Below are 21,455 nucleotides of genomic sequence, written 5' to 3'. Positions count from 1 at the left end.
GTTAGATAGAATGGTGAGATAGGGACACTGTCTTTTGAAACCCCTGGACGTGGACACCATGGTCCAATTGTTGTGAAATTCAGAGGGAGGTCAGAGAAGAGCCTCTTGAAGCTACCCTGAAAGTTTGGAGGCTGTAACTGGAACCCCCACTCAATGGCATCATTGACTTTAATGGGTGCCAAAGCTGAATCGGTCCAGATTGGTCCCCTGGTACACAAACCTGCTAGAATTCACTGGGTTGTAGTTTTGCAAGGTATATATTCTGATAGACTGTGTGACAGCACTTCTGTGCAGTACTTGATGTCTGATGATCCATGTTTGTTTTTTCCATTTCCATGAAGAAATGGCTAGTCCCCAGCGCTTCCTGGGCAACAGTGTGGTGGCCTGGAGTAACTTGGCATTAGTCATTACGCTTCCATGGCATATTGGGCTCATGTTCCGTACAAGGCAAGACAATGGTGTCCTTCTACATGCCACAGCCGGGCAGCATTCTACCATCACTCTGCTGGTAAGTGCCTCCATAGGTCCCTCCATAGATTAATGGACTGGAGAAGACATTGTTGATCTACAAACAAAAAGGTACAGTTGTCAGAGGGAAACTGGGTCACTGGGAATCTGCTTCATCCCAGTAGGTACTGGAAACCTTGGGGCAGACTAGAGGCTGCTTAGTTGGTGTTACATTCTCAAGCCCATGTTTCTGGACATGGAGGAGAAGGTGGAGAAGGTGGAGACTTCACACAGGACTGGGCTTACGTTGTTCTCTCCTGCTTCTCTTTCACAGCTGAGAGAGGGGAATGTGCTGATGACTGTGTACCGTGCCAGCAGCCAGGTCTCAGCCCTGCGGCTGCACCAGGTGAAGGTGAATGATGGTGACTGGCACCACCTGCAGTTGGAGCTGCACAACAGCAGGGACAGCCCAGAGGCAAAATGCCTAGCCATGATGGCCTTTGACTACGGCCTCCATCAGGTACTTTGGGTCCCAAGACTGCCAGACATCAAGTTCCGTGACTCTCAGCTTAGAAGTCTTCTGTTGCATAGAGGAGAGACTGGCCGTGGTACCTGATGACACTTTTCCTGGTGTCCATCAAGGGTTTTAGGAAATGGGTAGGAACAGGTGGGCTTTTGCCCAGCATGGATTGTGATCAATCATTGGAGAGTTTATTGGCTGTGCAGTTTTTTTTAAACGTTACTTTGGCAGCAGCTGCCAGCACAGCACTATGTGACAGAAGGTAAGTGGCAGGAGCCATTTGATGACTGGCTGTGCCTCCTGCAGGAGCCATTTTGTGACAGCCACCCACTACACTGTATCAGAATTCCACAGATGTCCCCAAGCTAAAAAAAGTTGTGGGTTCATCAGGGAAATTGGGGAAGGTGCTGATGTGTTTTCTTGCCCTCCAGGTGGTGGCCAACATCAGCAGTGAGTTACATGGACTGAAAGTGCGGACCCTGAGTATTGGCGGCATGGTGGGGGATGAGAAGGAGGTGCACCAAGGCTTCCATGGCTGCATGCAGGTAAAGTGTGGGCAAAGAGCAGACCCCCCCCTTCTGAGCTGGGGGTGAGCTAGACCATGAAGGGTGAGGGGCAAATGTTCCTCTTCCATCATCAAGTTTGTCTCCAGAGTCTCCTACATAATAATGACTGTCAGGTAGTGATGACTGAGCCCAGTCAGTTGTCAGCTCCTGCAGGAACAGGGCAGCCATGAGGTTTGTGGCAAAGATGATCCCTGGCAGCTCAGCATCTCCGGGAGACAACAGAGGGAGCCACCGTTGCATCACCAGCCCAGAAAGCAGTGCCAAAGACACTCCTGGCATTTGGCCTAGGTTGAGTGGCATAGCTTGCATTCAGCAGGGCAGGACACCTTGGCAGGGGCTGGCCTCAACAGGACAGCTGTGAATTTCATACTCTCACTGGCAATGGAGGTGGTGGCCCTTGTGAGAGGGTAGGGCGATCCACAGGCCTTGTGCTAGATGCATAAAGGGCTGGGGGAGGCCTGGCTGGGGAAGAAGGGCACGGGCCCTTTCCCCAATGCAAGGGGCAGGTTATGCAGGATTGGTTTAAGAACAGGATGCTGTATACTCCTCCCCTCTCCAGCTGAGGCATCTGGAAGGAGTGCAGCATCACTACAGACTTGACCAGGGAGTCCCAGGGCTCAGCAACCCCCCCTTCCACACATGCACACACTTCAGCAGGCTGACCCCCCACCCCAATCTCTTCTCCCTGGGGACTGGAGTCCCATTTCTGCTGTCTGACTACCCTTGCCCCTCACAGTGGAACAGCCCTGGGCAGTGGCCAGTTGTGAACTGGGCGGCCTACCCTGTGACAGTGACATATTTTTCAGGGTCAAGCAGCATAGGTACCCATTCTGATGTTATATGGATTGTTGAACACAATGCATACCTGTTGTAAGGCCTCTGGGGAGCTGTTAAGTGATGGTTGGATGTGTATGCAAATATTCCTGTACTCCTGTACTGCAGCCATGACACCCATCATCTGTCTGTGCCTGTAATGGACATGTGTCACTATCCCATTCAGGAGGAAAGAAGGTGTTGTAGATGGTTCCTGCCTAATTTGGGGGCAGCAGGGGTGCTACATGTTCCTGCAACAGCACCAAGTTGATTGCTCCCAAGTTGTTGACACCATTTTGGTTTCCGCTTTCCAGGCAGAGCGATGTGGTTTGGATGTGTGGTTGGAGCAAATTGATTATGTATTATTCCTATGCAAGTCTCCCAGAACACTCCGGCCTTCCTTAGTCTAAATGTATTTATTGGAGGCAACACAGCCCCATCTAGTGGATGCAGTTCTCAAGTGACTTCATTTGAATAATGGGAGTTGCTGACTTTAGATCCTGAGCAGTCTGCAAATTTGGTGCGGGAGTCATAGCTGGGAAATTCACAGACGTCTGTCCTTCTAAAAGTAGGAGTTACAGCCTGACTTCTTGTCTTCTTTGTCCCTAGGGTGTACGAATGGGTGAGACATCAGCCAGTGCTGTGTCCCTGAATGTAAACCAGGCAGAAAAGGTGAACGTGGAACATGGCTGCAGCATTCCGGACCCCTGTGACTCTAACCCATGTCCAGAAAATAGCTACTGCAATGATGACTGGGACAGTTACTCCTGCAGCTGTAACCCAGGTCAGTGGAGTTGGGCAAGTCCCACATGATGGCCATGTTTTATGGGGTACAAGCTGTTGTTGGGAGCTAGAGAGAGGTGCCACCTTTGGACTCCTCTGTGCATGTGAGGTAGCTTGCAATCATGGATAGCTGATACGATCAAGACGGGGTTCCAGATCTGATACGTATCGTGATGTTTGCTTAATAAGACGGGATACTGTTTTGGCTCATCTGTTATGAGGATGATACCACATTTTGTTACTCCTTTGATTGTTCTTTATTACTATTATATAGCCATTGGTGTTCTTGGGGTTTTTTCTCCTCCTGTACATTATTTGTGTCTGAAAAAAGTTGATATGGGTGTGGTCTGTTGTCTTAAATAATGACTAAGCATGCAATAAATCTAAATGGAAAAATATCAGGATTCAAATATACCCTCAGTGATGTTATCTCTGCACTATTTTCTTTGATGCAGTAATGAATTGTTAAAAACAAACCTCAAGTGTTTCTTGCTAGTTAGCTTGGGTCATTTACACAGGTCATAAGACTTCTGTAATGAAACGTGAGCCCCGTTCAGCTCACATATGATTGGTCAATTATGTGATGAAAGGGAAATCTAATCCCATGATTTTGCTGGGGATGGATGTCCTTCAGTGCATTTCAGCTTCTGAATAGGCCTCATGAATTGAAGTGAAATTAAAAGTTGATCCTTGATCATGTAACAGGCCTTTGGGTGGGTCTATACAATCCAGATGGAGTTCCATTCTGCTCTCTCTGTATGAAGCCAGTCCTCCCATTTGCACTTATTGCTCTTTGCTGCAGTTTGAAGGATGGCTCTTGTGTGCTTCTGTGCCCATCTAGAACGTTTGCTTATTGGTGCACCATTCATTTTTAGGCTGGAGTATCCCACCAGAATTACATAGTGGGAGTGACATATAACTTGGGGTTATCCTATGTTGCTTCAGGTTACTACGGAGAGAGTTGTACCAATGTCTGCTCCTTCAATCCTTGTGAGCATCAAGCCACATGTGCCCGCAAGCCCAGCTCATCCCATGGCTACACTTGTGAGTGTCCTGACAACTACTTTGGGCCATACTGCGAGAACAAGTGAGTTGCCAAGTGCTGCTCTGTAGAAAGGGTGCTTGTGTTTATACGCAACTGTGCCCACAGGGGTGTTTCTACTTATTGTGTGTAGAAATGATCCCTTGAAGAGCTGTGTGCTTATTGCTCAGGGAGAAAGTGAAGGAATTATTGGTAAATGTGTCTGTGCCAGAGGTCCTGGTAGTAAGCAGTTATAGGGGACACGACAGGGACAGGGATGAGAAGGAATCATGTTTCTAAATGAATACTTGTCCATGTGCAAATGAGAACAAGAAATTAAGGTAAGGGGATGCAAAGGTGTATTTTCTGTGCAAGGAAATGTATTGGTTCCCTCAAGTATGGGAGGGGACAGTAAATTCATTAAAGACTCATGGGTTATGATTGTAGCGTGCATATTCACATAGACTGTTAGTATGGGATGTACACACAGCAGACATATTGTGGTTGATGTGTGCTTGCTAGGAGGGGAAGCTACTTTGCTTACTCTACATTTAGAACAACAGTTATTATAACAACATTTAGTGCGTTGAAATCTCCAAAATCCTGGTTCAGTCGTAGAAATGAGAACCTAAAAAGGTTGAGAAAACTTAAAATGTGTTTAATGTAGATATATCACGTGTATTTTATTTTAGGAGCTCAAATATATCAAAATAGTAAAAACGATAAAAACAGCAGGGAGGGACACTTCTCTATAGGTTACCCATATATTAGTTACATAGACCCAGACATGCAAAAACATAATATATTTTGATCTTTACAATCATAGAATCTTCATGGGTCTTAAAAATCATCATTTTTCTACTGTGGAAGTGAAAGACTTGCAGAATGATGAGCCGAGAGGTAACATCGCATTTAACTATGCCTGACATCAGCAATGACTGAGATCTGGGCCTCAAGCCACACTGAGTTTTTAGCAAAAAATAGGAGGAAAAATCCCATTATTCCCAAAAAATTAACACTCAGGGATAATTCACAATAGTGATTTTATAATGAAACTTCAAAGTAGTAATGGAACTATATAATGGTATAATAACAAAAGTTGTATTTTTTCAGTTATTCTTTCTCATAACTCTTCTATGGTACATCCATTTAACATGTAGAAGATACAGATGACAGGTACTAGCTGAAATCCTCATTTCACAAAGAGGGCACTTTTTCTTGATATTAAAAAAAATCAAAATACAATACCATACAAACATTGTTTCCATATATTCTGAACATTAGGTTTCTAAAAAATTCTTAATTAAAACTAAGAATACTTAAACATAAAGTTATTCACATTTCAATGTAACAATACTTATTCTCTATAGTATTACTCATTATAAATTTATATACATTAAAAAGGGTAGCCAAGCATTTAATACAACGCATCAATCTTTACAACCACATGTATTATTAGTTTGTTATACTGAGTTTGCCTTTACCATGTAACTTAACTTTTTCAAAAAAAAATGAAAGCTTTACAAAATGTTTGGAAAAAACTCACCCTCTGAGGGTTTTTCTACAGTAAGAACCAAAAAGCTAAGAAGGCTAACACCTCATTGTGTCCCTTGATTTAAGATGAAGATCTGAATAAAAAAAGATTTGCAACAGCGTCATGTTTAAACTCCAGCTAATAAAGAAAATCTATTTTAAATGAAGTCTATGTTTAAAGATTTACAAAGATATAAACTCACCAATTACATGTAATCAGGATTTTCTAAGCCAAGAAAATTTTTTAACACTGGTCCTTATCAGTGCATGTGTAAAGACAAGTTCTTACAGATATCTTAAATAAACAAAATGATTAAGGAGGCCGATGCCCCACTGAGTAAGCGGAGGAATCCTGTAAATCAGTGGTCCACGAACTTTTTCAGGCTGTGGTGGGGAGGGCGATTGCCCGGCCGCGCATGCCGCGCATGCGTGGCACTCCCGCGCATGCGCGTTTGCACCATGCATGGCACTCCCGTGGGAGTGCCGTGCATGCGCGTTTGTGGCCGTGCATGGCGCAATCGCGCAATCGCGCAATCATGGCCCGGTGCGGCCCTGCAGAGGCAGGGAGCCGCAGCCCAGTGCCAGGGCCTTCGCAGCCCAGCACTGGGTCGCGGCCTGGTGGTTGGGGACCACCGCTGTAAATCACAAAAAAATCTATACGAAACAAGAAAAATCTTGATGGGTATTAAGAGCACAGAATCTAGCAACTGAATGTATATACTAAAAGTTGAAATAATAATTTTTTAGGGTCAGTAGGACTGGACAGAGATTGCTACATTTATGAATAATGAAAAACATTGTCATATTCTTAGTGTTTTTCTCTAGAAAGTGAAAAACCAGGGGTGCTTCTTGTATTTTATTCTTAATTCTAGATCTAGACTGGTGTTGTAAAATGCAAGTTTTTACTTTTCTCAAAGCCTTTCCTATTTAAGTTTTTGGACACTTACATAAAATAACATAAACTGCTTGTTCTATTTGACAATTTGATAAATGAGGAAGTGTAAGTTAGTCCTCTGTCAATTAAATTCCTTAATTTCTAAAGCAAAATTGCAAACACTACAATCAGAACACCCATAGTGTCCTCTAATGTGAGGTCCCTGAGACAAAAGACTAAACTGTACCTCAAGGAGCTTATCTTTTTAAATGCAAAAACAAGTTGTAAATCACATCCAGGGATTTTATCTAACGTGTCAATGTTTCCTTATAACATTTCTGGTGTTAAAAGCAAATTCATTATATTCCAATACACACATCATTCTATTCTTATCCTTTGGTTTGTCCTTAAGTAATTCAGATCATGGAACACTATTAACTCTCCTTCCAGCATTGTTGAGAATAGAAATGAGTAGCCCTTGTCTTAAAATTGTTAGGTAAGGCATTTAAATGGGTACTAATTTTCATCATTTTCCTACCATGGTAGTAAAAGACTGCGGAATGATGAGTGAAGAGATGGCATTGCACTTTAACTATGCCTGACATCAGCAATGACTGATATCTGTGCCTCAAGCCACGCTGAGTTTTTAAGCATACTGTCATTCTAGATCTGCTTCTATCTTATTGGCAGTTCCCCCTTCCTCCTGAACATTTGCTATTCTATTCTTTTGGCTTGTTGGTGTATTTTCAGTATGATCATTATAGGTACTGTGCTCTCATTCTGGCAGGCTTGCTCAACCCTGTCCTCGGGGTTGGTGGGGGCACCCTATATGTGGACCCTGCAACTGTGATGTTGGCAAAGGCTTTGACCCTGATTGCAACAAAACCACTGGAGAATGTCACTGCAAGGTAAGCTCTGATTTGTTTGGTAGTGGTGAGTGGGGAATAGAGATCCAAGTTGATGAAATAAGTCATCAGTGGAACACTTATATGTATCTCTGAGACTCCCCCATGATGCAAGAGACTGTTTAGAGGTGGAGGATATCTTAGAGCATTCCTCTGCATTTTCCTCTTGGGGGGGGGGGGAAGAGCAGCGTGTAGATGAGCATTCTGTAGCAGTATGGTAGGACAGTGTCTCAAAACCATGGCCTATCCCTCTGTGTCCTTTGGACCCAAGTTTCTGAATTCTTTCAAATCCTCTTTGATGCTATATAAGCTTACATGGGTGATGTGGAGAGACCTTGAAGAACCCCCAGTACTTTGCAGAGGATTGTGGAAAATGTTTAGGAGCATGATGTACATTATATGGGACACTGATGAGTCCTATTTGGCTTCAGGTGTTACTCTGCTTGGAAAGAGTTTGACCTTGAACAAACCCAATACTCTTCTGCTACTGAACATTGTAGGAGAAAAGCAATTGTGGCTGCTTCTTGAAGGGAAGCTTGTCAGCCATCATTACCAATCTTCTCACTGATAAGCTTTTAAGTAACTTCAGGAATTGCTAGAACTCAGTTTGCAAACCAGAGGATTAAGACTAGGCACCTAGTTTCAGATCCTGCTTCTGGGGGGCTTAAAGCTCTTTGTCAGCTTAATATAATTCACAAAACTGTTATGAAGATCAAGTAGACTAGAAATGACTATCATAATAATGTCTTGGGAGTTTCTTTCCTCAGGGAAAGTGTGCATGTTTGGTTGATGGGAGGGGTTAATGTGAGGTAGCAGATGCATGGGGTGCAACTATTTTTTAGTAGGTTTGTCTTATATTGGGAGAGGGATTGTGTGCTGGGTTAACTGAGGGACTTCAGTCCTGCTCCTCAGGATTAATGTGCCTCCTACTCTTCTTCAGGAGAACCACTACCGACCAGCAGACAGTGCCATGTGCTTGCTTTGTGACTGCTACCCCACAGGCTCACTGTCTCGCACTTGTGACTCTGAAACCGGGCAGTGTTCCTGCAAGCCCGGTGTCATTGGGCGCCGCTGTGACCACTGTGACAATCCTTTTGCAGAAGTCACCATCAATGGCTGTGAAGGTCAGTGCTGTTATTAGCTGTGGCTCATCGGGCACAGAGCAGAGCTGAGATTTCATTACCAAGCTGAAGTGAGGTTAGGACACTAGCAAACAATTACAGAAACCCCAGGCCTTATAGCAGAGAAGAGGCTTGTTGAGTGAAATAATTGGCTATTGTTTTGGCACTGAAAAGAAGATGTTAATGAAGAGGCTGTCCTCCATGAATGCCCTTTCCTTTGAAGAACTAGAGTTCTCCTGTCATCTGAGAAGCACCTAGTTAGATACTAAGGATGACAGCTGAGTTAGATGGTAATTTATTTCCATATTAGTAGTTTGAATTGGCAAATGCTGTCATGGGACAATGGTCAATCCCAACACTTAATATTTATTTTCTAGCTGATTCTGCCATTTACTCAGAGCTCCTTGTTATCCAGATATTTCTACATAGGCTAGGCCCAGACATTTGTTGGAGGATGAAGTCCTGATGGCCTTCCTGTCTACTACCTCTGTTGAAGGGATACACTGAGTTTGCATAACAAACTATTCACAATTCTCACTTTTGCTTTGCAGTGAATTATGACAGCTGTCCCCGTGCTATTGAAGCCAATATTTGGTGGCCCCGTACCCGCTTTGGCCTGCCTGCAGCTGCACCATGCCCCAAGGGATCTGTTGGTAATGAAATACATTTCTTATTGCTGTTTGTGCATGTTGTGGTGCCCCTTATTCACTCACACAGTGCCTACTACCCTTTACAGCCTCTTTTCTTCAGGTTATGGTTTGTCAGGACATCACGCTCGCTGTCCTTCTTAATCTCTTCTAAAGTCTACCGAGAGTCATGACCCATCTCACACTTCAGGTCCTCTCTCTCACTCCCAGAGACCTCCTCAGACAGGGCAGCCCCAGCCCTCTTTCACACCAGAGCCATTGGGACTGGGGCTCAGACATTATTCCAGTGACTCTCTGCCACCATTCCTTCATCTCCTAGGATATATGTCTGTAGACCGTGCTATTAACACATGTGTGCGTATGTGATTCTTCCCCTTAGGGTCAGTCAAAACAAGAAACTTTTCTTTATAAGAAGAAAACACTGAGAAAAGTAGTCTAAGAAACAATGTTTTGATTCCATTGAACTTGCAAGCTGGGATCCATTAGTTACAAATGGGATCCATTAGTTACAAATGAATTGTTTTGGGCCTATTCTAAGCAGCTCTTCTATACAGTCCCCCTTAGTCAGGAAAACACTTTTCACTTTGGCTCTTAAGCAATCAGCTTCTCTCTCAGCCACTAACCCCTTTTCACAAGTCTCCACTCTCAGTATTCCACCAGCCCTCATGGACTGCTCTTAGGGAGGGGCTGACCCTAGCCTGTATGTCAGACATGTGTTGGTGGGAAGCTGGGAGGATTGTCACACAGACAGTTCATGAACTCTTCTTTCTTTTAAATATATATATATTTATTTTCATAAAGATAGAAATATAGAAATAAGACAGATAATATAAGTTGTTAATACCAAGAAAAATAGATTATACTCTTCATTTGTTATATTTAAATCCCCTCCTTTGAGTGTCCCCTTTTAGTTTATCTTCTTTAATAGTTCAGATAAGGGGCCCATTGTTCTTGAAAGGCCTCTTCTGTTTTTCCATTAACTATCAGTGTCAGTTTGGCTATCTTTGCAAAGTCCGCTAGTTTGTTCAACCATTCTTCTATCGAAGGTAATTCTTGTGTTTTCCATTTCTTGGCACTGTGGAGATTTCATGAACTCTTCTTGATTTGTTTTGTTTTGACACTGAGGAAGTTTGTGTGTTCCTGGAAATGCCCAAAGAAAAAGCTGTGTTAAGCAGAGAAAATCACACAGTCTCTTAAATGCAACAAATGTGCTGTGGCATATACTTCCATGAGCCAGAGCCCCCACTGACCCTTCCCTCCTCCTTCCCTACAGGGACTGCTGTACGGCACTGTGATGAGCACAAGGGCTGGCTGGCTCCCAACCTCTTCAACTGCACCTCACTGACTTTTGCTACTCTGAAGGGTTTTGTGAGTGATCTTCTTCCAGTACTTTTTCACCCCCAGATTTAAGCCAAGAGTCTATAGATTTGCCCCCTTTTTTGTGTGCTTTGGGATGGAAGAACAGAGGGTGTCTGTCACTTTTAGCTTGCAGAAGCTACACAGCAGCCGCCAGAATACAAAGTGTTGTCCTCTTTAGAACTAAAGGTGCATTTACATGTCCTCTTGCCCGAGCTGGTGGTGTGTGCAGTGTACCCATGACTGCCAGCAGGACACAGAAAGCCTTGAAATCGGGAATCTGCATCCTGATCCTGTTTCTGTATTTTCTTTTAAGAGGACCAGCAGCTTTCACACTGGTGACATCCATTTCTCTGACTGTAGTAACTAAGTGTTATGAACTTAACTACCATTTTATAGGACTGCTTTTCCTTACTCTTACAGCAAGGAAGGTTGTCTATACACCGCACAAGGTGGCAGATCCAAATTCTGTACCAGGGTAATCTAAATAAACTATGCAAAGCAAGCCAACTAATATGTATATTTTTGCATAAGACAGACGATATAAACATTGCCTTGTGAGCATAAATTGCAAAATGGTTTCTTCCATGGCCTGATTTGAGTGGCCATCCTGCTCCTTAGCTGCTGGTTGGCCACTGAACAAGTACAGAATATCACTCCCGTTCTCTTTCAGTTCTTGTAGTTGAGCAGCACCTCAGCTAGCAAGGCACTCACTTTTGGACCTTCTTAAAAGCCTGTACAGCTGGGGTGGCTCCCCGAAAGGGCAGAGACTACCTGCCAGTCAGAGGTGGAGAAGTCCTCTTCCCCTAAACACAAAGGATGCTGACAAACACTCAATTCTGCACTTGTGCATTATAATTTTGTTGAATGCAGTCTGCATGGACCTGGTGACAGCCCAGGGAGGATGTATTTTATCTCTGTCTATAAAGTAGAATTGATATGGAACAATTCTGAGAACTGGGTTGGGTCAATGGATCTGTTCTGCCTGAAATGCCTGCCGCTGAGAGTCCTTGTCTTCTCGTGGAGTAGGCAGAACGGCTGTTGCGGAATGAGTCACTCTTGGACACAGAGCAGTCTCAGCAGATAGCCCTGCAACTTCGCAATGCTACGCAGCACACAGACAACTTCTTTGGCAGTGATATCAAGGTGGCTTATCACCTTTCAGCCCAACTCCTGAAGCATGAAAGCACCCAAGAAGGCTTTGGCTTGGCTGCTACACAGGATGTGTACTTTACTGAGGTAAACCCCTGGGCTTAGGTCTATATGAAACACTTACTGAGAAAGTTATGGCAAAAGAGTACATGTCACTGAAGGGGGCAGGGAGGCAGCTTGGGAGAAATGGAGCACAGAATGTTTGTGTTGCAGTCCTGCAAGGATGTCTGGCTAGTCTGCTCCTGTGCAACATAAGGCACCCTAACCAGATGGCACAGCAGAAGAGAAATGGTGAGCAACCCATTGGCTCTGGGGGGGACTAGCTTGTTCAGTTCTGCCCCTGGAGGACATCAGTCAGGTCAGTTTGGAGCAAGGACAGGAGCATTCCAGAAAGAAAGTGACTCTGGCATCATTTGGGTTTAGTCAGGTTCTCTCTGCCTTGACCCTGACCCTTCTGCCTATTAAGTCTTGTGATGGTGTCCTGGACAGATCCATGGCCAGAATCCCAAGTGAAGATTTCTGTCTGTGTACTATTGGGCTTTCTGTTCAGGGATGTGTTATTTTTAATATCCCCGAAAATCAGCATCGGTTGCCAAAATATTTGGGGATGTGTGAAGCTTCCATTTTAAGGCTCCCAGACTTGTTTTTCTTCAGTTTCTCAGGGTTTCCTAGCAACAGGCAGAAAGGGGTCTGGGAGGGAACTGTCCCAGGCAGTAGGATCAGACTATCGAGGGAGTGCTTGAACTTACCCAGTCAGGATGATTCTCACATCCTTTCATGGCTCTGAGCATGGGCAAAAGCGGGGGGGGGGGGGGAAGCAAACCTGCCTACAACTTGACTCCCCTTGAGAGCTAGATTTTGGAGAGCTTTCAGTGCTGCTGCTTGTCATCTCCATGGAGTCCTACAGCTGCTTCGATGCATTATAAATCCCCGAGAGAATCCTTAATCTGAAGGAAGCATATGCCGAACCTGCCAGCAAAGGCCGTTCACAGCTCTTTCATTGTTCTCCCCTTTTTGTTCCATAGAACCTGCTCAAAGTGGGCAGCATCCTACTGGATCCCAGCAACAAGCGTCACTGGGAGTTGATCCAGCAGACGGAGGGAGGCACAGCCCAGATGCTCAGACACTTTGAGGATTACGCCAGTACTCTGGCCCAGAACATGCGCAAGACATACCTGAGCCCCTTCACCATCATCACACCCAACATTGGTGAGAGCATGAGAATGACTATGATACTACTAGTAGTAATGATGTCTAACACTTGTAATAGGACCCCCTTAGGGCACCTTTTCCAAAGGAATTCAAGCCCTTCATATGCATTGTCTCAGCAATCCTTCACACCCTCTAAGTTGGTGAGTTTTATCAGCATGTTGCTTGACAGGGGAGGAGGGGTGAAGCTGAGGAACTGAGGCTTTCCTGAGATGAGCCAGATTGTCCATGACTGTGCTATGAATTTGGGATTTCTTAAACACTGTGCTACACCAATTCTGTGAAGAGTAGACATGCAGCATGCATCCTTTATTCATGCAATGTCATAAGACTTTTGACTGCATGAACTGAAACGTACAATTAATGGGGGATTCTCATAGGCTGAAAATGGATTAGTTGTATATTTGCCAGGAGTCTCAGTGAAAAAGGCAGACTACTCAAGAGGTAAATAAATAAAAAACGGAAAGGGAAAAATATGGGGATGCCCATGTAACCATGCTGCTTGCCCAGTGAGACTGCACAGCCGCAAGCTAGTATTCGGCTCGTTATATGCCCTTAACTAAGGGGGGATGTTTTTCTGGCAGTCATCTCTGTAGTGAGGCTGGAGAAGATGAACTTTGCTGGTGCAAAGCTGCCTCACTATGAGGCCCTCCGTGGTGAGAAACCTGCAGACCTGGAGACAACCGTCATCCTCCCTGAGAGTGTATTCAAGGCTCCTGAAAACAAACGTGAGTTTGAATTTTTGAATGAAAATTTAGCGGAATTCCAGAAGACAATGATTGGGAATGGGGGAGCTTCACTAAGGCTATTTCTGTTCAGCTGGCCCAGATCTTTGACCCACGATATGGGCCACTGGTAGCCATACCGAGTTAGAATAATCATATTGCCATACCGAGTTAGAATAATTCCCTGGCTGCTGTTCAGAAGTTAAAACTAATCAGGTGACTTCATAATTATTCTGACAGCTTTGCTGCCTTCCGCCATGCCTTCATGCATCGCCATCTCCCATGCCCTTTTTCATATGTTCAGTGCCTTCTGTTCTGGGGAAGAAGCCCAACTGCTGTGTGGGCTCCGAGTTGTGGGTCACATGATGGGTTTGAGAGGTGTTGGCAGAGATGTAGGAGCTGAGGCCAGAGGAGCAAATGTGAAGCTGGATTTTGAGAGCAGCTGGATACAAGCCTAGTAGCACCTTAGAGATCACCAAGGTATTCAGCACATGAGATTTCAAGAATCAAAACTCCCTTTGTCGAACATGAGTCGGAACTGAAATCTCTGAGTCCTTATAATCCCAGTCAGAAGGTGGGAGAGGTGTTACAAAGAAAGAACTCAGTCTTCAGAGGTACAATGCACATGGTAATCAGCTTGATTAGAGAAGAGGTGAATTACTTGGGGGCAGACCTGGATTTTGGGAATGTCAAGTATCCATGCCTATAATCACCCAGCCACAGACCTGGCTGGTGTTTTGCTTATATCACACAGGGGCCAAAGGAGATGTTTCACTGGGAACAGTAGCAAAGCACTCTCTTACTCTCCATAGAGGAGGCAGAATCCAGCTCTAGTCTCAGTGGGTCTCATTCTTGCTTTTCAGAACCTACTATGTCCAATGCCAAGCATCTCCCTGGTGGTGAGGAAGAAGAAACCACCCTGATGACAAGACAGAAGAGGCACCCCGATCTGAGTGAGGGCCAGGCCATTGCCAGCGTAATCATCTACCGCACACTTGCTGGATTGCTTCCAGAGCAGTATGACACAGACAAGCGGAGCTTGAGGTAACAACCCCCCCCCTCCAGTATGTAAAGGTAAAGGCAAAGGTATCCCCTGTGCAAGCACCGAGTCATGTCTGACCTTGGGGTGACGCCCTCCAGCGTTTTCATGGCAGACTCAATACGGGGTGATTTGCCAGTGCCTTCCCCAGTCATGACCGTTTACCCCCCAGCAAGCTGGGTACTCATTTTACCTACCTCGGAAGGATGGAAGGCTGAGTCAACCTTGAGCCGGCTGCTGGGATTGAACTCCCATCCTCATCGACAGAGCTTCAGACAGCATGTCTGCTACCTTACCACTCTGCGCCACAAGAGGCTCTTGTATGTAGGCACCAGAAAAGGGTGTAAGGGCTCCTCAGATACCTGAAGAAGAAATACAGATTGCCCCTTGTTCGTCTCCCAAAGAAAGGATAGTTCAAAACATTGAAATATTCTTTCCAAAGGATCTCCATCAGACTCTTCCTTGTATTCCTGGAGGGGCTTGGGTCCCATTTCCTGTCAGCATTTCTGCTGCTTCATGAACACCAAGCAAATGTCAAGATCAGGAAGGAAAGAGTTGGACTTTTATACTTAATATTTTGTCCTAGTGGATGTGTGGCTCTCCCCTAGAACAAAAGGGTGGGCTACTAATCAGGCCTAGAATTTACAGCTTGTGGGAAACCACCAACATCTCCCTGACTGTGTATCCATCTGCACCATGTGTCCCCCACAGGGTCCCCAAGCGTCCCATCATCAACACCCCAGTGGTGAGCATCAACATCCACGACAATGATGCACTGATGCAGCGAGCCCTGGAGAAGCCGATCACTGTGCAGTTCCGCCTGTTGGAAACGGAGGAGCGGACCAAGCCCATCTGTGTCTTCTGGAACCACTCCATCCTGTGAGGCCCACTTCTCACTCAAAAATGTCTGGGGTTGACATTTTTCTTTTGGGGGGGGGAGGTCTGAGGGGGAGCGATGTAGAAGCACTCAGTGCCAACCTTATCACCCTCACGCTGCTGTTTCCCCAGAGTCAGTGGGGTTGGTGGCTGGTCAGCCAAGGGGTGCGATGTTGTCTTCAGGAATGAGACCCACGTCAGCTGCCAGTGTAACCACATGACCAGTTTTGCTGTGCTGATGGACATTTCCCGCAGAGAGGTGAGGAGACTAGGGGCATGGGCACAGAGCAAGGGAGTAAGTGGGATGGAACTGGGGGTAAGGATTAGGCTCCTCACCAGTCCTTGTAAGAGCATGTCCTAACTAAACTGTATTTCTCTAATGGGTCCATAAGTAAATTCTCCTTTCCTCCCAGAACGGCGAGATCCTGCCCCTGAAGACCATTACGTATGCCTCCATTGCTGTGACTCTGGGCAGCCTCTTACTTACTTTTTTCTTCCTGGCTGGCCTGCGGGCCTTAAGATCCAACCAGCATAGCATCCGCAAGAATCTAGTGGTGGCGCTGTTTCTCTCGGAGCTTATCTTCCTCTTGGGCATCAATCAAGCTGATCTACCGGTGAGCTACTGGAAGGGGGGGGGGGTGTTATGGGGATAATAGGGAGGGATAAGCTGTTCAGCTAAGTGGACCCAGGATGCATAACTGAGCATTGCTGCACCTGGCACAGTCTCTGCCCTAAGCACAGTCTCTGCCCTAAGCATGGAGCCCATGGCTGGGGACTATCAAGAGCCAAAAGGATAGTTTTTGGCATGCTTGTATTATTGGGTGTCCCTGATTGGGTGCCTCTGAGATTGCCCAGAAGGATCAGGTGAACTGCTGGAGCAACCAAATTCAGCTTCTGCAGCTGCAAAACAGAGATGGAGGACAAGGGTGGGTCTCTGTGAACAGATGTAAGATTGCCATCTTCGACTAATGTATTTGTGCATGGGGTGGGGGAGTTTCCTTTGTAAACATAGGTCCATTCTTGTGCCAGCCAGCAATCCTAACCCCCTTCTTCTCTTTCTATCTGTGCCAGTTTGCCTGCACTGTCATTGCTATCTTGTTGCATTTTCTGTACATGTGCACCTTTGCCTGGGCACTACTAGAAGCTCTGCATATCTATCGTATGCTGAGTGAGGTGCGCGACATCAACTACGGTCCTATGCGCTTCTATTACATGGTCGGTTGGGGTGTTCCAGCATTCATCACAGGTAGGCCCTGCAGGATGGCTATATAGTGTGGCACAGGTCCACATGGACAACTCTACCATGGTTTTCCTTTGTGAAGCCTAGTTTAGCAACTAGAAGATTGCAGCAAGAGACTCTGTGTCTTGTTCTGTGATTGGAAGAACCTGCTGTTGAGCTGCCATCTGAGAGTTAACTCAAGATAGGCATAACTAGATAACCCTGGACTAGAACAGAGAGCCCAATTACGTGTGTGCCTTTTAGTCTTGGATCCTGCTGTTCCAGCAATGAGGTGTTTTCTGAGGCCATCAGTCCATGATACGCTGGGAGTTCTTTGCATGGAAATGCAGAATTTTATAAACTCACTCACCACTCTGTCAGGGTCCCATTCAGAATGGGACTCTGGTGCAAGACTTTTAAGCCTCACCCCATGTTGTTTCCCTCACTAAGAACAGCTGCCAGGGAGGGCTATTTGCCTCATGATGAAGCCACATATATTCTGGTATTAGGTGTGAATACACTTTCGCGGAGGGGCAAATAGTGTTCCCCCAGGACAATTTTTGATTGTGCAAATGACATGAAGGGAAGGCTTAAAAAAAACCCAGCTCTTTCACATAGTCCCTGTATGATTCAGGCACCACCTGATATGTTTGTGTTCCTTATGCAGAATTCCTCATGTATTGTGTAGATAGGGCCCGAAGTTTCAGAGTGGAGTTACTAAGGACCCTTGCTTCCCCTTTTCCCTGCTGATACCTCTTTATGGAACCTTGTGTAGGGCTTGCTGTGGGCCTGGACCCTGAAGGCTACGGGAACCCAGACTTCTGTTGGCTCTCCATCTATGATACTCTGATCTGGAGCTTCGCTGGACCCATTGTTTTTGCTGTTGCGGTGGGTAGAAAAATAAGGGATTGCTGGAGAGCTGGGATGACCTGTGGGAGGGAGATATGAGAGCACCAAGGCACAAAAGCAGGCTGACCTTATAGGTGCCGTCATATGCTTACACTGACTCTTTGGCTTTCATCTGGTAAAACTGGTAAATAGCGCCAGAAAGGGAAGCTCCTTGACAGTCACTAGAACAGATGGGCATGGAAACCCAAACTCTTTAATTTCATGTTACATTTCTATTTTACCAATGATTTCCTATAGATGCAAAAGCTGGCCAATTATATCATTCACTCTCCCCATCAGACATCTCTTGAAAATGCTTGGAGAAGAAAAGCATTATGTGAACTTATTCACCTTCTTGAAACCCTTTCCACCTTTTTCAGAGGAAACCTTCAGAGCTTCTCCAGGATCATCACATGGGAAGAACATTGGTTAAGGATGTGCCTTCAGATATTTGTGGTCCAAATATATATCCCAGAAAACCTTATTGGTATTTTTTGATCAGATTATCTGGAGCAATATTTGGGATATTTTTTTGGAATACTGGTAATTGGGTCCCAAATATTTCCAGAAATATCCAGCAATATCTGTGGCTGGCATTTTAACACTCCCAGGCCTGTTTTTCTTCCATTTAATGGGGATCCCAACAATGGAAGAGAGGGAGAGGGAGGAAGAAGAAGAGTTGGTTCTTATATGCCGCTTTTCCCTACCCGAAGGAGGCTCAAAGCGGCTTACAATCGCCTTCCCTCTCCTCTCCCCACAACTGACACACTGTGGAGTGTGTGAGGCTGAGAGAGCCCTGATATCACTGGTTGGTCAGAACAGTTTTATCAGTGCTGTGGCGAGCCCAAGGTCACCCAGTTGGCTGCATGTGGGGGAGTGCAGAATCGAACCCGGCATGCCAGATTAGAAGTCCGCATTCCTAACCACTACACCAAACTGGCTCTCATTTCAAGTTTTAACTGTGTTTATTTTAAGTCTTGGCCTGGGTGGGGGGTAGTAGTTGGGGGCAAGAGGAAGTCTTTGTTTTTGTTGTGATTCTAAAACTTCATTTTCCCTGTTTTCCTTGGGGGGGGGGGTGTACTGCTTTTTAAAAGGGTGTGTGCTTTTTTGTTGGTGATCTTCTCTTGGCTTCTTTTAGAATTTTTAACAACTTTGTACTTTCTCTGTTTATAGAAGATTTCTTAACTCTTAAAACATTTGGGCCGGGAAGGGGATTTTCCCTGTTGGAGTCTTTGGTTTGGCATTAGAATCATAGAATCATAGAGTTGGAAGGGGCCATACAGGCCATCTAGTCCAATCCCCTGCTCTACGCAGGATCAGCCCTAAGCATCCTAAAGCATTGGTTTGGTTGGACTTGCCATAGTCCCACAATTCTGCTTGGATTCTTTGGTTTATGCTGGTTCTTTTGGGCTTGTTGATTCTGTTTGGATTCGGAGGCTTTTGGCCAATGGTTGTTCTTGCATGTGTGGCCGCTGGCTTCTTTGCTCTAGAGAAAAGCATGGAATGTTGTTCTCAATGGGAAACCATGAAGGCAAGTAGGATGGATGGGGGCACCTTGTTCAGGACCCCATAGAATTGGACTCCTGGATTCAGTATGCTTGCAACTTGAAAGCGGGGGTCTTCAGCAGACAGACCAGACTAGGTTCCCTGCTTTTATGGTGTCATTGGTTTGAAAAATAGTTGCTCAGGGAACCCCCCGTCCCTGAAAAAGTACCTCTATGAGGCACAATGGACAAAAATGGGAAATTCTTTTTTAAAAATTCAGAACCCAGTTCCTAAAACATTATTGGGGTAACCTGATAATGGTTTGGTCCCCCCCCTGAAATTCAAATTTTAAAAAATACTGAATTTTTTTCAAGCGCACCTATCTAGAGCAGATCTTCACAGGAAACAGTATCCAAAAGAGTAGAGCTGTTCTGGTATGGAAATATTTCTCGTTTGGAAGGACTGGCTGGAAGAGGTGGGGGGAGATTATGATAACCATCATAAGAGGTGGGGGGAGATTATGATAACCTCTCTCTTTTCTCACAGATGAGTGTCTTCCTGTATGTCCTGGCCACAAAAGCTACTTGTGCTGCTCAGCAGCAGGGTTTTGAGAAGAAGGGGACAGTGTGAGTCTTCTCTTACTGTTTCTCTCATGCTCTCAGTGTAACACTTAGCTGTGTCCCCAATGCTATTTTGCCACTTGCTTCCACAACTGGGTCACTCCTACTATTCCTGTACCCATAGAAGTTTCTTTGCCTTTTCCATCCTGATCACTGGTGACCTACTAGTGCCCACTTTTTCATTGCTGTTTCCTAATTCTCCATTGCCAGTGTTACAGCCTTTGAGGCTTCCTTCATTCTCCTGGTCCCTGCAGGATCTCCAGAAAAATAACAAAGAGTCAAGTAATGTGTGGAGGACAATCAAAGTGGGGGACATTTTGTATAGGAATGGGCATTTCCCTGGGGTCAAGTGGCCACTTGGTCAAAACAGTTAATTAATAGTCAAGTGTCTTTCAAATCATTTGGCAGTATTGGATTAGGCTTTGTAGTAGTCAGGATGCAGTGCTGTGCTCTAGCTGACTGTGCTTCTTTTCCTCCATAGCTTTGGTCTGCGCTCAGGCTTTGTCTCTCTGCTGCTAATTAGTGCCACCTGGTTTCTGGCCCTGCTGTCCGTCAACAGTGATGCTATCCTCTTCCACTACCTCTTTGCTGGCTTCAATTGCCTCCAGGTAAGATGCTTCAGTCTACATTACGTATTCATTATTTCCATTTCTTTATAGTTTTACCCCAATCTCAGAGCGACTCGTGGACTGAGATTTTAGGCCAAATTTGGAAGGGTTTTTTGTGGCTTTTATGAGCATCACTGATCTGGGCTGATTCTGCACATCAGCATGGTTGGTCAGCATAAATAGATTCAAAGCTGATGCTGCCATAAGAGCATCATGAAGTGAGAACCCATTGGATCAGTGCAGCAGCTAGACTCTCTGGATCTGCCATTATAGGATTAGCCTAATATTATAGAGATTTATGAAGCTGCTATATTTCATATTGCATTAGAAATAGCATAAAAATCCCATTGATTATATCATACCATTTCTATCCTATTGCATTTGCTATATTTGTTTTTCCTCTGTGAATATATCTTGCTGACTGAGGTATCAGTTCGTGTGTCTGAAACTGGGCTATATCCCACAAAGTTTAGGCTTCAATAAATCTATTATTTTTAAGTGTCATGTGTCTCCTTTTCATGTTACCATGAGTCAATTAATCCAGTTGCAAGTGCCATATATATATATATATATATGCCTTAGGATGCTTTGGGCTGATCCTGCATTGAGCAGGGGGTTGGACTAGATGGCCTGTATGGCCCCTTTCAACTCTATGATTCTATGATATACATGCATACATACATACATATATACATACTTATATATATTTTACTTCTGTGGTTTCTCTCCATAAACTATTGCTTAGCAGAGAAAGGTTTGATATGCTTTCTCATATGAAGCAGCAAAAACTCATGGAAATTGACTACATCTGTGTTGACTACATAGATTTTCATATAACTGCCTGATGAAACAATCTGGATCAGTTTTTGGCTAATATAATTTGGGATGACTTTAAAATAAATTGTTCTTATGGTCATGGATGTGAGGAAGGTGGGAAGACGAGGGCAGCAGCCCCCACATTAGGCAGGGAGATAAAAAGTGAAGGTTGCAATGATATGGTATTCTGAAGGTGACCCTTGTGGCTTCCTGGATGCAATCTGGCAGCAGG

General features: G+C 45.0%; 1 protein-coding gene across 6 annotated transcripts in view; it reads left to right on the top strand.

The window, feature by feature from the left end:
* Positions 1 to 21,455, top strand: part of CELSR2 (cadherin EGF LAG seven-pass G-type receptor 2) — a 121,914-nt gene that overhangs the window by 86,166 nt on the left and 14,293 nt on the right. For all 6 annotated transcript variants that reach the window (XM_077334263.1, XM_077334262.1, XM_077334258.1 and 3 more), the window contains exons 9-28: positions 342 to 508; positions 782 to 967; positions 1,399 to 1,512; positions 2,956 to 3,130; positions 4,075 to 4,216; positions 7,345 to 7,465; positions 8,403 to 8,586; positions 9,135 to 9,236; positions 10,504 to 10,598; positions 11,616 to 11,825; positions 12,764 to 12,947; positions 13,532 to 13,675; positions 14,536 to 14,716; positions 15,423 to 15,590; positions 15,720 to 15,846; positions 16,001 to 16,201; positions 16,659 to 16,833; positions 17,582 to 17,694; positions 19,726 to 19,805; positions 20,281 to 20,407. In XM_077334263.1, the coding sequence (XP_077190378.1) occupies positions 342 to 508; positions 782 to 967; positions 1,399 to 1,512; positions 2,956 to 3,130; positions 4,075 to 4,216; positions 7,345 to 7,465; positions 8,403 to 8,586; positions 9,135 to 9,236; positions 10,504 to 10,598; positions 11,616 to 11,825; positions 12,764 to 12,947; positions 13,532 to 13,675; positions 14,536 to 14,716; positions 15,423 to 15,590; positions 15,720 to 15,846; positions 16,001 to 16,201; positions 16,659 to 16,833; positions 17,582 to 17,694; positions 19,726 to 19,805; positions 20,281 to 20,407 (2,996 nt within the window). The remainder of the gene's footprint in view (positions 1 to 341; positions 509 to 781; positions 968 to 1,398; positions 1,513 to 2,955; positions 3,131 to 4,074; positions 4,217 to 7,344; positions 7,466 to 8,402; positions 8,587 to 9,134; positions 9,237 to 10,503; positions 10,599 to 11,615; positions 11,826 to 12,763; positions 12,948 to 13,531; positions 13,676 to 14,535; positions 14,717 to 15,422; positions 15,591 to 15,719; positions 15,847 to 16,000; positions 16,202 to 16,658; positions 16,834 to 17,581; positions 17,695 to 19,725; positions 19,806 to 20,280; positions 20,408 to 21,455) is intronic.

The sequence above is a fragment of the Paroedura picta genome, chromosome 4, assembly GCF_049243985.1.
Source record: "Paroedura picta isolate Pp20150507F chromosome 4, Ppicta_v3.0, whole genome shotgun sequence".
NCBI lineage: Eukaryota > Metazoa > Chordata > Lepidosauria > Squamata > Gekkonidae > Paroedura > Paroedura picta.
This window is presented reverse-complemented; position numbering and strand designations above follow the sequence as displayed.